This window comes from Psittacula echo (genome assembly GCF_963264785.1).
Source record: "Psittacula echo genome assembly, chromosome: 18".
In the NCBI taxonomy this organism is placed as follows: Eukaryota; Metazoa; Chordata; class Aves; order Psittaciformes; family Psittacidae; genus Psittacula; species Psittacula echo.
In genome coordinates, this window is record NC_137754.1 from 997,388 (window position 1) to 1,013,158 (window position 15,771).

At 56.0% G+C, this 15,771-nt stretch overlaps 1 protein-coding gene across 1 annotated transcript in view; it reads right to left on the reverse strand.

The window, feature by feature from the left end:
* The window catches only part of DSCAML1 (DS cell adhesion molecule like 1), a gene marked incomplete at both ends in the record, with an annotated part of 93,421 nt that overhangs the window by 16,491 nt on the left and 61,159 nt on the right, over positions 1-15,771 (reverse strand). Inside the window, 8 exons of the mRNA XM_080631518.1 lie at positions 2,587-2,763; positions 2,844-2,963; positions 3,330-3,608; positions 6,079-6,351; positions 8,098-8,394; positions 8,846-9,121; positions 9,917-10,195; positions 11,467-11,613. Of these exons, the coding sequence (XP_080487644.1) occupies positions 2,587-2,763; positions 2,844-2,963; positions 3,330-3,608; positions 6,079-6,351; positions 8,098-8,394; positions 8,846-9,121; positions 9,917-10,195; positions 11,467-11,613 (1,848 nt within the window). The remainder of the gene's footprint in view (positions 1-2,586; positions 2,764-2,843; positions 2,964-3,329; positions 3,609-6,078; positions 6,352-8,097; positions 8,395-8,845; positions 9,122-9,916; positions 10,196-11,466; positions 11,614-15,771) is intronic.

The window sequence follows — 15,771 nt, forward strand, 5'->3', positions numbered from 1 at the left end:
AGGGTGTGCATGGCCACAGGGGCCAAAGGGGCAGGACAGGGCTGCAGCAGCCATGGAGGCACCACCCCCTTCCCAGCGAGCCGCGGCCCCGGGAGAGGAGCTCCGTTTCAGGCTGTGCTTCGCTGAAATGCATTTATTGATGTTTGATTAAAAGCAGCTCCTTGGATGCAAACATATCAACCTCCCTCGATTGCCGGGGTCTCAGGAGAGCGGCACGCAGTCCAGAGCAGCGGAAGCAGCAGAACAAGCCATTAGAAAACCCCAACCAGCCATGCAGACAGCACAGAGCAGGGTGCAGAGGCAGCACCTCTTGCACTCCGGTACTGGACACATGCCCCGGAGCAGCTCTGCTGCTCACAAAGGGATGGCATCACTTGGGACTGACCACAGGACCCTTTGAGGGCTGCACCTCTGGGTGCAGCGACATCAGTAATGTCGGTTCTTGGCTGCCAGAGTCAGTGCTGCCGTGCAGACAGGCTTCCCTTGAACAGAGCCTCCGACACTTTCTGTCCTCCCCATGCCCAGCCCTTTCCACTGCCCTGCCAAGCATCACTGCCTTGTTAACAAGGCCCCGACAAGAGGCTGGTCCTACTTGCTGGGCAGAGATAAGCCTGGCTACAAAGAGAGTCACCAGCTTGCTCTGACATCCTGCACAGGGCTGGGGCTGCTCTGCAGCCCTGTGGTGACAACTGAATGAGAACGGCGACAAGGGTGACAAGGGCTGTGCCTCCCTCACCCCCCTCTTTCTTGTTTGGAGCCGGCTCTGTGATGTTAATTTGATTGCGCCCATTTCAGCTTCCTTTCTACGCTGATTAGCTGAGCTCCACCTGAAGCATGATATTAATTCAAATTGCATAGAAGCAATCAGTTATGCTCCTGCTGTACGGCAGTGCACCTCCAAACACGGCTGTGCCCACGACACGTGGGCAGTTGCCCTTCTTCCAGCACCCCAGCCAGATCCGCTCACCCAGCACCACAGCACCAGGGAGGATGGATTAGAGGATCCCCCTCTCCAAGCATTGCCACCACTCCAGCAGCGCTGCACAACCGGGATGTGACCCTGTCCATCCCACATGCTCTGCTCTCAACACCGGGGGAGGCACGCAGCCATGTGCTAAATGGCGTTTATCATGCACCAGTGGTCTCCTCACCTGCGCCCTGTGCTAGCCCAGGTTCATATCCCCATCCTCCAGCATCCACCACCTTACAGACTCTGATGATCCCACACATGAGCCTGAGTGTGGGCACCCAGAGACCCCCCATGGGCTGGACCAAAACGAGTGCTTTGGGCTGGGGCACCGACAGTTACGTTCCTGGAGTGATACAAAGCTGGGCAGCTTTCCTTGCCCATCACCTGACAAAAGCAGCACCGGCTCCTCCTGGCACTTGTGCAGCTGCCAGTGCTCAGCGAGGACTGCACTCACTTGTCTGAAGCATGGCCTGGGTGCCTTGGCTTGCCCCTCGCACCCCATCGCTGTGGTATCGGGGCAGGGGATGTGCGGATGGGGGCTGGCTGCTCCCCTCTGCCCTGCTGACCACCAGCATCCGTTGTTTGGGTTCTGATTCACTTCCATTTAACTCTGTCCGCAGCGGCCTGGCTTCCCAGGAAAGCCGGTGCTGAGATCGCTTTAATTGGCCTGACATTTCACTAAACAAACAAAAATCCCACACCGAAACAAACCAAAGAGCCCCATATCATGCTTAATTGGCTGTACCGCTTTGTCTACCTATTCATCCAACCCTGTTCAAAGGCGGCGAGGGCTCCAGGAAATGGAAGAGCACATGCATAATAAGGTTACGTGCTATTCAAGTCAGCAAGCAACCTGTCCTGGGATGCAATTACAGCGGATAGCAGGGACAAGGCAACAGTTCAGACTTGAGACTTCTGCGCGCTCGCTCGGGATTAATCGCCTCGACTTTGTACCTGCGCCTCATTGAAGTGCCTTGTTTGAAGTGGCTCGGTTTGATTCATCAGCCGGTGGGATAAATTACACAGCGGATGGGGAGGGGAGCAGACACCGGGGGAAGCAGGAGAGAACAGGCACCGAGAGAAACACCATAGAACACAGCACTTGGCTTCACTGTGGAGATGCACAGGAGCTGCCCAAAATCAAGCGTGGCAGGCTGGTCCCCCCTCCATCACCTCCTTTTTGAGGTCTGAATGCTCACAGCACCAACAATCCAAACAAACAGAGAGGAGCTGGAGATTATGCATTCCTCTGGTAGCAGCAGGAGAGGAATCCAATAATAAGCGCAACTTAAACATGGTGTCTAGCAACACTTGCCAGCCCATCCCTGTCAGAGCAGCTCAGCTATTTCCTTCCCTTCTGGATGATATAGATTGATTGCTCGGTTTTATTAAAGACAAAGTGTGTTTAATACTGAAAGGGAAGCAGGTCCCTGGAGGAGCAGAATCAATGCCCTCCCCTGGCCTCGCATCGATCGCGGGGATGCGCGGTCTGAGGCCAGAGCCAGGCTGGTGCAGCAGGAACCTTTGGCAGGGCTCTGCTCACAAACACCCACCCCACAGCCACAGCCACCTTCACAGCGCGCTCTGCTCCCCCTGGCACAGCCCTGGCTACTCACTCTTCACGGTGAGAAACATGGACTTGCTGATGTCCGTGCCCACGCCGTTGCTGGCCTGGCAGAGGTAGTAGCCAATATCCTCCTCCAGCACGTGACGGATGAGCAGGGAGCTGTTGGGCAGGATCTGGATGCGGCCCGTGAGGGGTATGGGGTGGTACTGCTGGGGGTTGCCGCTTCCTAGGAGGGGACACAGAGCACTAGTGAGGCACCGTGCTGAATGTGCGATCCTCATCCTCGCTACCGTGTCTCACCCCTACCTTTTGCGTGTTTCCACATGACTTTGGGAGGCGGGTAACCATCAACGGAGCAATTCAGCACCCCAGCTTTTCCGTAAATGCCATCTTGGTTGTTGGGTTGGACCACAAATCGAGGAGGCACTAATTGGAGAGAAAAGTGACCTTATCTAGGTGTTCCTGCTCTGGCAGGGGGATTGGACTAGATGATCTTTTGAGGTCCCTTCCAATCTCTAACATACTGTGATATTGTGATACTGTGTGTGATACTGCACCAAAAAACCCATCAGAGCCGTGCAATTCCTCCCTGCTTGCAGGCACATGGGTGCCCTGGCTCAGCACTGCTCCTCACCCTCCCCGCCTGCTGCTGCACCACTTCTGCAACCAGAAAACAGCGTTATCTGCTTCTACCCTTATTACTCTGCTCCCTACCCTGCTGCCCATCCCTCGCTGTCCGCCCTCCATGGCAGCGGTGTCAGGACCAGGCTGGATGCGCCCCATGGCACTCACCCCGCACGATGAGCTGCCGCTCCCGGCTGACCGTGGCAGCGTCATTGCTGGCGATGCAGGTGTAGTTGCCATTGTGCTTGAGGGACACGCTGGAGATCTGCAGGGAGCTCATGAACTCCTTGCTCTCGATGGTGACGCCGGAGCCGGAGAGGATGACGTGCCCGTCCTTCCTCCAGGTGATGTGGATGGGCATGTCCCCAGAGGAGACCACGCAGGGGATGTAGAGGAGCTGCCCAATGGAGGCTGGAGGGAACTCGAAGGGCTGGATCAGAGGTGGGACTGTTGAAGGGAGAGGCAGAGCACACTGCAGAGCCCACGCAGGGATGGGCTGCAGTGGGGCTTGGGGGAGATGCTGCCCAGAAATCGAGGCAGAGAACAGCAGAAGACTTCTCCCACCATGCTAAGAAACAGCGACCTGCAGAGCAGAGCAGGCCCTGCTCCGGGGAAGCCCCGGCCACCCCCCTGTGCGTGCCAGCTGAAATTCCACCTCAGCATTTATCTGCTTGCAGAAAAAGCAATTATGAGATGGATGCTCTTCTTAAAGGCACCGGATTCAGAACCAGCCATTATCTTTCTGATAACTTAATTAGGCAACTGCAGCATCTCTGGCAATGTGGGAGGGGGAAGAAAGCGGAGAGAGGGAGACAATTAGCTCAGCACCTGGAAGATGAGATCCTCTTTCCGCAGTCTCCCTAATTAAATTAGCAGGCTTCCAATTGTCCCTTCAGCGGACACGAGCTGCCCTCTTGCACAGGCGGAACAGCACCTCCTTGCCCAGCCCTGGGCTCCCATCTACACCCCATGCCCAGCCCAGCTCATCGCAAAGGTCTCTGCTCCAAGGCTTTGCCCGGCCCCACGCTGGCCAGGTAGTCCCCGCACCTTCTCCAGCTACAGCGACGTGGCTCAGGCTGCTGGAGACATGGAGCCAGAGCCGCCTGTTTTCCATAATTAATGAATAATTAATTGGGAATGCACTGCAGTCTGTTGCAGAGTGGGGATGGGCTTGCGGATCCACGCCTCTCCGAACACGCCCCCCCAGCCGCTTTCCAGCCGCCAGGAAAAGGACAGGTTCCCTCAACAGAAGAGCTCTCCCTGCTCAAGCTCCTCACAGCCGGAGCTTCCCACTCCCCTTCCCAGTTCATTTCCCATTGCAATGCTTTCTCCAGTGCTTCCAGGCTCTCGTGTGCCTGCAGCAGGAGTTGGCTGCATGGCCATACCCCAGGGCAATGCACGAAGGTCTCTGAGCCCAGCTAGGCACAGCAGCTCTGGAGGGGAACCCCAGCAAACAGCATCACCCCGATGGTGCCCCAGCACGGCTGGCTGCACAGCATGGCTGCTGTCAGCACTGTGGTCCCCAAATTGCCAGTCACCCAAGCACGGCAGCGTCTAAACCAGGTTGCTGTATATCCCCAATCCCTGGGGAGCAGCACTGGAGGGGAGCTGTAGAGCTTTTCCTACCACATGCTTGGAATGACCTGCATAACTCACTCGTGGCAGTTAATGTGGTCGCAGGCACTTGTGGCGATAAAAGCTTTACAGCGCTCCACGGCACCCAGTGCTCCTCGCTCTGTGCAGTTACATTTATTCACTCTGCTCTGACTCTCTTCTAGGGCTTTGCAATTCTCTTCCACAGGCCTTTTTCCTGCTGGCTGGAGCAAACAAGGAATGGAGCAAGTGGGGCCATGGAATATCTTGGGCAGCCATGGAATGAATACCTACAGACCCTCTCTCCACACCAGCCCTGCCTGTCCCATACTCTCCAGAAGAAGACCAGTATTTACACAGCTCTGGCCTCTTTTCAAGCCCTGAGGCTCCCACGTAGGAAGGGACTTTGTATTAAGTGAGGAAAGCAGGGTTGGCTGTCCCCTGCACTGCAGACCCAAGGGGAGAGAAGTCCTCCCCACACTGCCTTAGGTTACCCGCAGTCTACTCTTCCCTTTGCAAAGCCTTGGAGAAGAGCATTAGCTAATCAAGGGGCAGCATCTATAATCAGCTTGATGCACGCTCTCGCTAACCTGATTCCTAATAAGAAAATGGTGGATGGGAGGGGAAGGAGGGGGATCAGAGCAAAATCCAGTCCATAAATACCCTGCTGGGTGAGACAGAGAAAGACAATTGGCCAGCTCCGGCCCCAGCGCGGCTCTGTTTGTCTAAATGATTTACTGCAAACACCGTGCTGGTGACGGGCAGGGACGCCCCGACAACTCTGAGCACGGGAGATACGGAGCTCAGCACAATCTCAGCGAGTCACTGGCAGGGAACGCATCCGGCTCAATTCATTAGGACTGATAGCTCCCTCAATGGGGCTGAATAATTGATGGCCTGGAGAAGCTTTTAAGATGTTCTGTGCGCTCGGAAGACCGAGAGTATTATATTTTAAAAAGCTAACACACACATAAAAACATGGGTGAAGGTGATCCAAGCAAAGGTTAGATGTTTTAATACGCTGTGTTTACACCGTAAATCCTTGCTCCATTGCTTGTAGTGGGAAATGGATACAGCATGGCGCAGGGAAGCTGCCGGCACACGCAGCACCAGGTACCCGCTCTGCAGGAGCTGAGCCAGCTCCCCAGGGATGCTGCAGTGGAGCTGAGCTCCCATCGGTGCAGTGCCTGCAGGGCACAGCCACTGCATAACCATGGAGTCCCCTGTGCAACGTTCTCTGCCTCCATCCCCTAGCAGAGATATCCCCAACACAACTTGGTTGGCCTCTCCATCTGACCCAGGGAAAGCCTCTCCAGCAGCTTACCTTTCACCGTGACGTGGACGCTCTGGCTGATGGAGAGCTGGGGCTGGATCAGCACGCTGCACAGATACTCTCCTTCGTCCATGCCTTTCTGGACATCCATCAGCTTTAGAGTCCCATTTTCAAAGACCACTTGGCGGTGGTTATCGGGCAGCAGCAGAGAGTCCTTGTACCACTTGATGGAGTAATACGGGTACCCGATCACCCTGCAGTTGATGAAAGTGTCCCTACCCGCTACCGCTGTTATGTTCTTCATCGCTCGGATGCTCGGGGGACCTACATATTGGGGAGGAAGGAAGAGGCAGGCTAGGTTAATTCCGAAGGGTGGTTTGGTTGCATGTAGATCTGCTTCTATTTCAGATAGGTGAAGGAGGTAACCAGAACAGTTGGGACCCAGCCTGGTTTTGGGTGAGGAGCAGGCATGGGCTCCTCTTTGAGCACACTCATAGGCTAGATGTGATAGCTATCACACATGCCTACAGCAGTGCTGCTGTGAATGGTGGATGTGGTCCTCTACCAGCTCCTTTAAGCAGGGCCTTCAGACACAGGGACTGCAGAGGGCTGGGAAGCGCTCCCCTATCTACAGCCACACTCTGCCTCGCTTAGAAGGAAGCTGCCTGCTTGTGTCAAGCATTCTTGACAAGAGCTGCTCCGAGAGCCTGGCTTCCATTGGGAAGTGTATTTCACTTCCCCTAAAACACACCCCTAGCCTCCCACTGGCAAACTGAGTGTGGCTGAAAAGCCAGACAGTCAGCACGTTCTGGCTGGCTCCCGTGCTGGCAGGATGCTGCAGGTGAGTAATTTCAACAAGAGGTTTCATGCATCAATAATTACATTGTTCTCCCAGCCACTGCATAAAATAGCAGACTAATCTAAAGCTTAACCCTGTCTTGACTCCTCGTCCTAAGGGCCAAGCAGGATGACGGCTTAACAGACACTCAGGATAAGCCAATGGACGGTGATTCTCATGCTGGGACGTGTTAAGAAAAGGAGCAGGAGAAAAGAAATCAGCATCTGGCTCTGTAACTGTCTCCAGGGCCTGTCTGAGGGACTTGCTCCATTCCAGGGCAAAAAAAGCCTGAATCTTATCTAGTGACAGCCCGTCAAGAGCTGAGAGAAGAACAAGGGAGACAAGGCAATGGCCTCATGGAAAAGGCTGCTCTGGCTTCTCACTGCTGAGGGATGAACTCGCTCCAAATTTAGCAGTAAACGGCAGCAAAATCCAGACTCTCCTGGGATCCCAGCCAGAAAGCCACCAGATCCATTGTAAACCTGAGACCCAGCAAACCCAGCCTTTCACCCCTCTTTCTCAGGAGACAAATAAACGCTGCCTTGCCTCTGTCTCACTCCCACCTATGAGCTTGGAAGCTTCAATTGGTGTTTATGAATGGGCAGGGGCTTATCCCATACCCCGTGCCTAAAAGCGTTCCCTGTAACACACTGAGCAACACGCTGCAGCCGTAATAACACGGTGATTAACGCGGCCATGGCTTTTAGCAGACAAAGAAAACACAGACATGACAAATCAGAGCTCATTTTCCACGATTTCACATGCTGCCTCATCATCGTTTGTCATGTAGATCCCTGTGCCGGCAGGCACATTCCCTGCCAGGGAGCCGGGCAGGGGAGAGCATGGGATGCTTCTGTGCTCACCGTGGCCTTCTCCATGCTCAGGGCTCCTTGGGGAGGTGTTTAACAGCCCCTCGGCAGGGGCTCAGGAGGGACAGAGTGGACCCCAATAGGGAGAACGCTGCCTTTTTTCCCCTGCAAAGCCAAGCTCTGGTTTTCCAAAGTCACCAAGTGCTGTGCACTTGAATTCCTGGCTTTAAACGTCAAGGAAGCTCAACGCTGTGGGCAGGCGTGTGAGCAAGTGGGGATCAGGGAATGGGATCAGGGCAGCCAGGGAGACCCTCGCAGCTGGGAAGAGGTTGGAGAGGTGAGGAGAAGCCATCGGCTAGGGAACAGAACACAACCAAAAGCCCAGTACAAGTCCTATTCTGATATTTAAAAGTAGACAGGCACCTCTTACGTTTATTCGCGCTTGGTATTCGGCGCTGCCCACCGAGTTCCGCGCGGTGCACCGGTACACGCCGCCGTCCTTGATCTGCGGGCTCGTCACGTTCATGTGGCTGACCGTGGTGCCGTCCGACATGGTGTACTGGTTGGTGCGGTGCCCGCTGTCCCGCGGGATGGGCTCGTCGTCCAGTGCCCAGGTCACGGTCGGCGGCGGGGCCCCCTTGGCGGCACACATCAGGGAGAACTGCTCCCCCGGGTTGACCACCTTCTCGCTGAAGGAGGAGACGATGCGGGGGGTCCCATCTGGGGGGCACCCAGCGGGACGGGGGTCAGGGAGCGGCAGGCACCGGCAGCAGAGTCACCTGGCTTTGAGCTCCTGCCTGGAGAGGAGCCCTGCATCCCTGCCAAGCATCCCCGCGGAGGGGAGATGCTGAGGGGCGCATCCCTGGTCCAGACACCCAGTGATGTGCATCGGAGAGGGGACACTTGCCTGGCCCAGGGGATGGGGATGGGCAAGTCAGCTCTTATTCTGGTCCTTCCCCATCCCCACTGTGCTGCCTCCCGAAGTTGCTTGCAGATAGCATGCACAGCCCAAGAAGTGTGCTGGGACCAGTGTGGCCCCAGGATCCCCCACCCTTGCAGGTCTTACTGCCCTTCAGCCATGCACAAAGCATCGTGCTGCATCTTGGGAATGCGGCAGCTTGGAGAGGGACCAAGGAAAGCCCTCCCTACCCCCCCAAGGAAGCCAGCTCACCCTCCAGCATGATGATGGAGAAGTCCTGTGCTGTCTGGGATTTGCGGGTGGCAAAGCACTGATAGGCTCCGGAGTGGCTCTTCTGCGCAGCTGTGATGAGGAGGGTCTCGTTGCTGATGCCCCGGATGGAGATGTAGTCATCCACCACCACGAGGTCCGTGTTGCGGTACCAGCGGATAACGTACTCGGGGGACCCGCTGAGGGCACAAGAGAGGATGACGGTGCTGCCGATGCCTGTTTTGAGCTTCTTTGGTGTGAGGGTCACACGCAGAGGGTCTGTGCGAGAAAGGGTGAGAGCGGGCGAGGCGTTGGTGATGGTGTCTCACCGTTCCTGTGCCTCTCTGCCTTTCCTGCCCTGGAAGCACCAGCCTGACTACATGTAAAATGTCACTGCACACTGGCAGGCGGCCCCCCACTGTCCCTGCTGCTGACAGCCCAGCTGTTAGTGTCAGCCCCAGGCCCCTGGCAGAGCAGGCACTGATGGGGAGGTGGCTGGAAGAGGACATGGTTGCTGCGATGGGGACAATATTGAGCTGGGGATGTACCAGGGTGGCTCTCAGCGTGCTGTGCTCGCCACAGTGCTGCTCCAGGTAAGGCAGACATGGTGCATGCCGGTTCTGGCAGCTCTGGTACCACCAGGATCCCAGTGACAGGAGGAACTCCCGGGAACAAAGCACATGATGAATACTCGGCCTGCCCAGATGGTGTTTACTGTTTGGCTGCAGCTTCTTTTATGTAAATCAACCAAACAAAGCACAGAGGCACCTAATGTAAAACCAACATCACCAGGAAGCAATTTACATCCCCCAGCACTGCTCTGAATGTTCCCGAGGCCCCTCGCCCTGCTCTGACTGAAGCAGTAAATCAGGGGATGTCTGCAGCCCCGCTGCTGCAGTGTGATAATCCTCCTGCAAGTGCTCTCAGCACCACAGCGCACAGGCTGCATTGCTTCCAGCGTGCAACGCTGAAATACAAGGCTCGTAATTTCTGTGCCTGTGTAAAACCTTTAAAGCTTTATAAAGGTTTATCTTTAAGAAGGCCGAGGACAGGAGCCTTCCCGCCAGCTCTCACCTATGACTGTGAGGGTCCCCGTGACCTCTGCGGACCCGAAGGTGTTGGTCACCTCGCAGATGTAGGTCCCGCTGTCCTCCACGCGCAGGTCACTGATGCTCAGCCCCGTGATGCGCTTGGTCCAGCGGCTGTCGGCGGGCAGCGGGCGCCCATCCTTGATCCACCGCACGGCCGGGTTGGGGTACCCCGAGGCGATGCAGGGCAGCTCCACCGGGCGGCCCGCCCTCACCTCCCGGGACTGGAAGCTGTCTAACATGGTGGGGATGGACTCTGCCGGGTCTGGGTTGGAGACGAAACAGGCTCACATGGAGAAGAGGGACACAGGGACAGCAGGAAAGGCCCTGGTATGGTGACACCATCACCACCATGCCCCAGCCGTGACAGCAGCGCTCCCCATCCTTATCAGCCAGTGGCTCTGCTGGGCATGAATGCAGGACACGAGCCACATCCTCACTGGGCACAGGGTGGCCTGGGCAACCTGGGGCATCCAGTGCACCCCTTGGGAGCCAGGGCTGGTGGGTGGGAAAACGCATCTCACCAGCTGATGGGATGAATAAACTCAGCACCGGAGGAATTACTCAAGGTGACACCTAATTGGTGCAAAGTACACAAATTCTGTGGCACATTTCAAAATGTACAAGCACAGGGGCCCATCAGGCAGCTGGGAAAGGAGAAAATTAATCACCAAGTCTCAGGCGTGAAATTAAATTCCAGGGGAAAGAAACCTCTTTCATTAGTCCCAAACAGAAGTGAAACGCTGTGACGTGTCAGTAATGACAGCCACCAGGAGGGGAATGGGACAGATCGAACATGCATGGAGAGGGGATGGTACATTCAGTGGCTGCATGGGCTCCTTGGAGCAGGACACATGGGAGGGACATGGGATCCTCGGGTCTCTAAGAGGCATAGGGAAGGTCAGGGAAGCCCCAGCTCAGCCTGGACCCCTTCCCTGCCCTCTATGGGGTTAATTCGAGGAGCTAATGTGAAAGCCACAGCCTGTGCACCCGAGGACAGCAAAAGCATATGGCAGGAAGCGGGCGCGCTGCAGCCGAGCGGCTGTGAGTCAGGCGAACTCCCTCCTGAGCGGAGTAATTTGGGCAGTGAGCGGAGCCAGGAGCGCCCCGGGACACCCGGCACCGGGGACTGCACTGCCTGCGCTGCAGTATCGCTTGCATGTTCGTCACATCGCGTCAGGCTGCTCACATCGCGGGCTGTCACATCGCATCGCATCGCACACCGTCGCCTCTCGCTCCGGGTACCGCGCGACGCGGCTGCAGCCAGCACTGGGGGATGTGTGCTCAGGGGTACACATGAAACAGCACAAACCCCTCGTATAGCCCCAATGGGACCTCCTACCCCCCCCACTGGGACATCCTCTTGCTGCAGGGATGGGAGGTAGCGGTGCCATTGCTCCCTCCTGCACCCAAGGAAGTCAGGCACACAGCAGGCAGGCAGGGAGCTGGCACACAGGCAGGGATGGACACCTTGAGCTGCATCAGGCCTGCAGGCAGGGCTCCCCTTGCCACCATCACCCGCAGCCACATGCTCACCTGAGACCGAGAGCCTGGCTCCGTTGCTCTGCCGCGTCTCCCCGCTGTACTTGTGCTTGGTGATACACCTGTAGGTGGACAATGCATCTTCCTTCTGCACGTCCGATATGTACAAACCTCCATAAGAAGTAATAAAAAACCTATTTTCTGGAGACACAAAGGGAGGAGGAGAAGCGTGAGTGAGCCAGCTCTGCTCTAGCGCTTGCCATTGCAGCCTCATGCATGCAGCAGCAGCCCCTGTTCATGGGCACAGCATTGTGCCCTCCAGAACTCATCCCGCAGCAAACACACCCAACCCAAGCATGCACCACCTAGGGCTTGGATTCAGCAACGAGCTCTGGCCATGGAGCTGCAGCAACATTGTGGCTGCAGAGGATGAGGAGAAGAGTGCGCAGCACGATGCGTAGCAATGCCACAATTAAAAGTGAGTCTGTCCCGCTGAGTTAACAATTAGCTTAACTTACTTAGAAGCATGTGAAAACAAATAAGGGCTTCAGCTGGTATTTGAGCCCTGGGAGGAGGATGCAGGAGAGCAGGCAGGGCAGCACAGCCCCGTCCAGGCAGCGAGTTTTGGAGCCTGGTACACGCCAAAGCACATTGGGGAAAGAACCCTTGGATTTGCTCATGGAGCCAGCCTGACCCCTCTAATCCATTATGAATAAGAGCAGTAATTAACATGAATGGAAAGAGCTGCACTGTGGCACAACAGAGCGGCTACGCAGAGAGCAGGGTAGGCAGAGGGAGCAGAGAGAAGGCCCCCTGCCCCACTGCCAGTGCCACCAGTGAGTTCAGAGATAAAACCTTTAAACCCAGCCTTTAAACCAGCAGTGGCTGCGAACAGCTCCTGCACCATGCCTGCTAAACCAGGATCTCGTTGAAGAGGCCAGTCAATGTGGTTTTCTTCTGGAAGGATATTCATGGTTTAGGTGGAGGAAAGTGCCATGGTCAAACCCATAAGTGCAGGAGAAGCACGGACAATACAGGACTAGAGACACACGCTCCCAGAGCAGCCTAGCTGCGGGGAGAGGACCACAGCAGTCTCTCCCTGCGAGCACTTGAGGTGACAGCCTGGCAGAAAACAGGGCTCTTCACTCAGGGAGCACATCCCCAGCACGAGCCAAGGCAGCGGCAGCCCTGAGCTCTGCTGGCACTACCCCGCTCCAGCTGCAGCTTAGCTTGATGTGTGTGCTTGACACTAATTGCTTGATACGAGAGTATTAGGGACTTGAAACAGCAAAGAAATGGAATGTAGCCTAGCTGCCATTAGCAGGAGGCACAGGTTCTCCCTGGGAGCAGCAGGAATGCGATGCTGTGGTGACCATCACCACACCTCCCATGGGCTGCAACCCGCACACCTCCACAGCATCGCGGTGCCTGCATCTCCAGCCCAGCTAGGAGGGGTCAGGGCCCCCCAAAACCTCAGGCACTGCTTTGCCTGCATGCTGCAGCACAGGGACAGCAGCACGCACACTGCACCAGTATACAACTGGGAGCAGATGCTCCAAGGGATTGGTGAAAAGCTCTGTGAGAGGGAAGGGGGCAGAGCTCCACAAGCGCACTGAGATAACTTGCAAATCAAACATTAATGTTTCATCTCCCATCAAACCAGTAAGGGAAGAGCATTGGCTGCTCTGGAATTTGGGGGAGCAGTTTGCCACGGTAGCAGGAGCCTCATTTCACAAAGTCCTCAGCAACCCCAACTGGCCCCCATCTAACCACACACAAGTGCACGGTTAACCACAGGCCTGCTCACAGACATGCTGTGCTCCTCCTCTGGAAACAAAGCCTTGCGATGTGTGAGGAGCCAGACCCCATCGTGCTGCATCCCTGCCCCAGGACGCCGGGCAGCAGCAGCCCATGAGAGCCGAACTCACACACACACAGAGGCAAAGGCAAGCAGAGCCTCAAGCTCCTGACGGGACCGTAGGAGATGATGAGAAGAGCTGCACATGGAGGCACTGCTGGATGGGAGCACAAACTGAGCCCTTCCTGCACCTACTGACCCCGGAATCTGCAGGGTTTGCTACCCACCTCTCCACCATGAAGCGACAGGAGGCATTTAACCCCCTGCGAACCGTGGCTTTGAAGATGCAGGGCAATAACTGATGTAAAAGGCTCTGACAGAGACCTCACCACAGTGCCTTAGTGCTGAGTTCGCCATCAAGATTAACGCCGAAGGTCGATGAATAAAATCAGATCTTTCTGCCTGCCAGGAGGAGGAAAAGCTCTACGGGAAGCAGGGGATTGAGTACATCCGTGGTCAGATGGGAGCGATGTGCCTCTGATAACTCTTGCAGCCAGACCTGAGCTGCTGCCTCCGGAAGCGCCTCACCAAAGGCTCTCTCATCCACCTTTGTACAGGAGGAGCAGAGCAGTGGGAGCCCCACCAGCCTCAGGAGCTTGCTCCTCAGTGAGGGAGAAACACAAGGATAATGGGGGGCTCTCCCATGTGGCAAACACCAGGAGGGTCACACAAGCACATGCAGACACATATTTGCTGTTACCAAAGTCCTCTTCCATATCCAGTGGTGACTCCTGTCTCAGTCCCAGGGCCATTCCAATTGCAGGAGGAAAGCTGCAGTCGATACAGGTTACAGCTCCTGCTCCATGCAGTACAGACTCACAAAACCAACACGGTCAGAGCTTCAGCAGAGAGCACATTTATAGTTCATAAGACTAATGAGAGAACTTTCTCTTGGTACTGAAGAATCAATAGGTGCCAGCATTTATGAATTAGCCATACTTGGAGCATACGCATCCCAAGGCATCCCGGACAAATCCAATAACTGCTTGGTGCTATGCCTGGCCATGTTTGCAGTGACAAACCTCTCCCAGGGACTTGGCATGGAGGGGGAAGCCCCAACAAAGCCTGTGCTTTGCTGCTGCTGCTGCTGTAACAGCACTTTTCTGCTGTGGCTGCTGTTCCAGGATTGTATTTGCCTGGCATGGGTCTTCCCTGGGGACAAGGAACCCAAGATTAAAGATCCATCCATCCTAGAGATATTAAGGAGGATGCACAACTGCAGATTCAATAAGAGCTGCACGATATCCAGCAGATTGATGTCCGTGTTTGCCTGCACTGGGGATCACAAGGGAGTGCACAGCGGTGGCTGCTCCCCAGCCCTGTCAGAGGCAGCACATCTCTCCTGCCTGGCCGAGCTGCTGTGCACCCAGGCAAGCATTCCCACCTCGAATTGCATGGGCATCCATAACACAATCAATGCCAGCCAAGCAAGTGGGTCAGGCTTTGTGCCAAAGGGCTCCTCTGTCCTCCTCCTCCTCAACCCTTTACCTGAGGAAAGCACAGTGCCCCAGAAAACTCATCCCCACAACTGCAGTAGCTGCATCCAGAGAGGGCACAACGTGGGCTGTCGGCTGTTCTCAGAGCCTGCCCATTGCCCTGTGGAGCTGCTGTCTGTTCCTGTGGGCACCAGAGGCTTTGATGGGAGCATCCCCCTGCAGACCTGAAGATCTGGACACTAACACAAGCCCTTTCCCCACTGCTGTGGCAGAACGGGCAGGCACCCGGCCACAGTCCTGCTGCTGCTGCGGAGCCAGGGAGGGGGAAGCAGCAGAGGAGGGGTGGAAATCAGGGAGCCGTGACAGGCTTTCCACCGCCTCTCCTTAATCTCCTTTACAAGCACAGCTGCATCTCCTCCCGTGCAGGATTAGCACCCATCTCTCATTCTGCTCTTGCAACAAGATTCTGCTCCTAATTACGCTGTAATAAAACCGGGCACGCTCCCAGGGCTTCTTCCAAATGACTTGTCGACACTCGGCGAGATTGGATCCTACCCGGGCCCGTTTCCGGCCCCTCTGCCTGACGTTCATTAGGCACGCATGAGGGAGAGGTTTTAAGAATGGAATTACATTTAAATGGCTTTTCTGAGAGGGAGAGAAGGAACAAAAAGGAGAGAGAGAGACACACAGGGAAGGTTTAAAGGGAGGATGTCGTTGTCACCTCCCTGTCACTCTGCTGCCCGGCAGCCACTGTGCCAGAGTCCCCACTCCTGAGCACCCCAGAGACAAGCCCTCTGCCCCTGTGGATCAATGGGGCTCTGTAGCCAGCGTGGACCAAGGTGCACAACTCCCGGGCACTCTCCTCTCCCCACAGCACAGAGAGCCTGCAAGAGGACCAGGGGATGCAGAGCGGAGCAGGAGCCGGCAGAAACAGCCTCCGGAGGCAGGGATTTTAGGAAAACAGGCACCAACACAAGGATGGGATGGGTAGCATCGGATGCTGGCGTTGGCAGCCCCAGTGCCTGCCGCTCACACCGCAGTGTCTCACCCCACGGCAGAGCCACC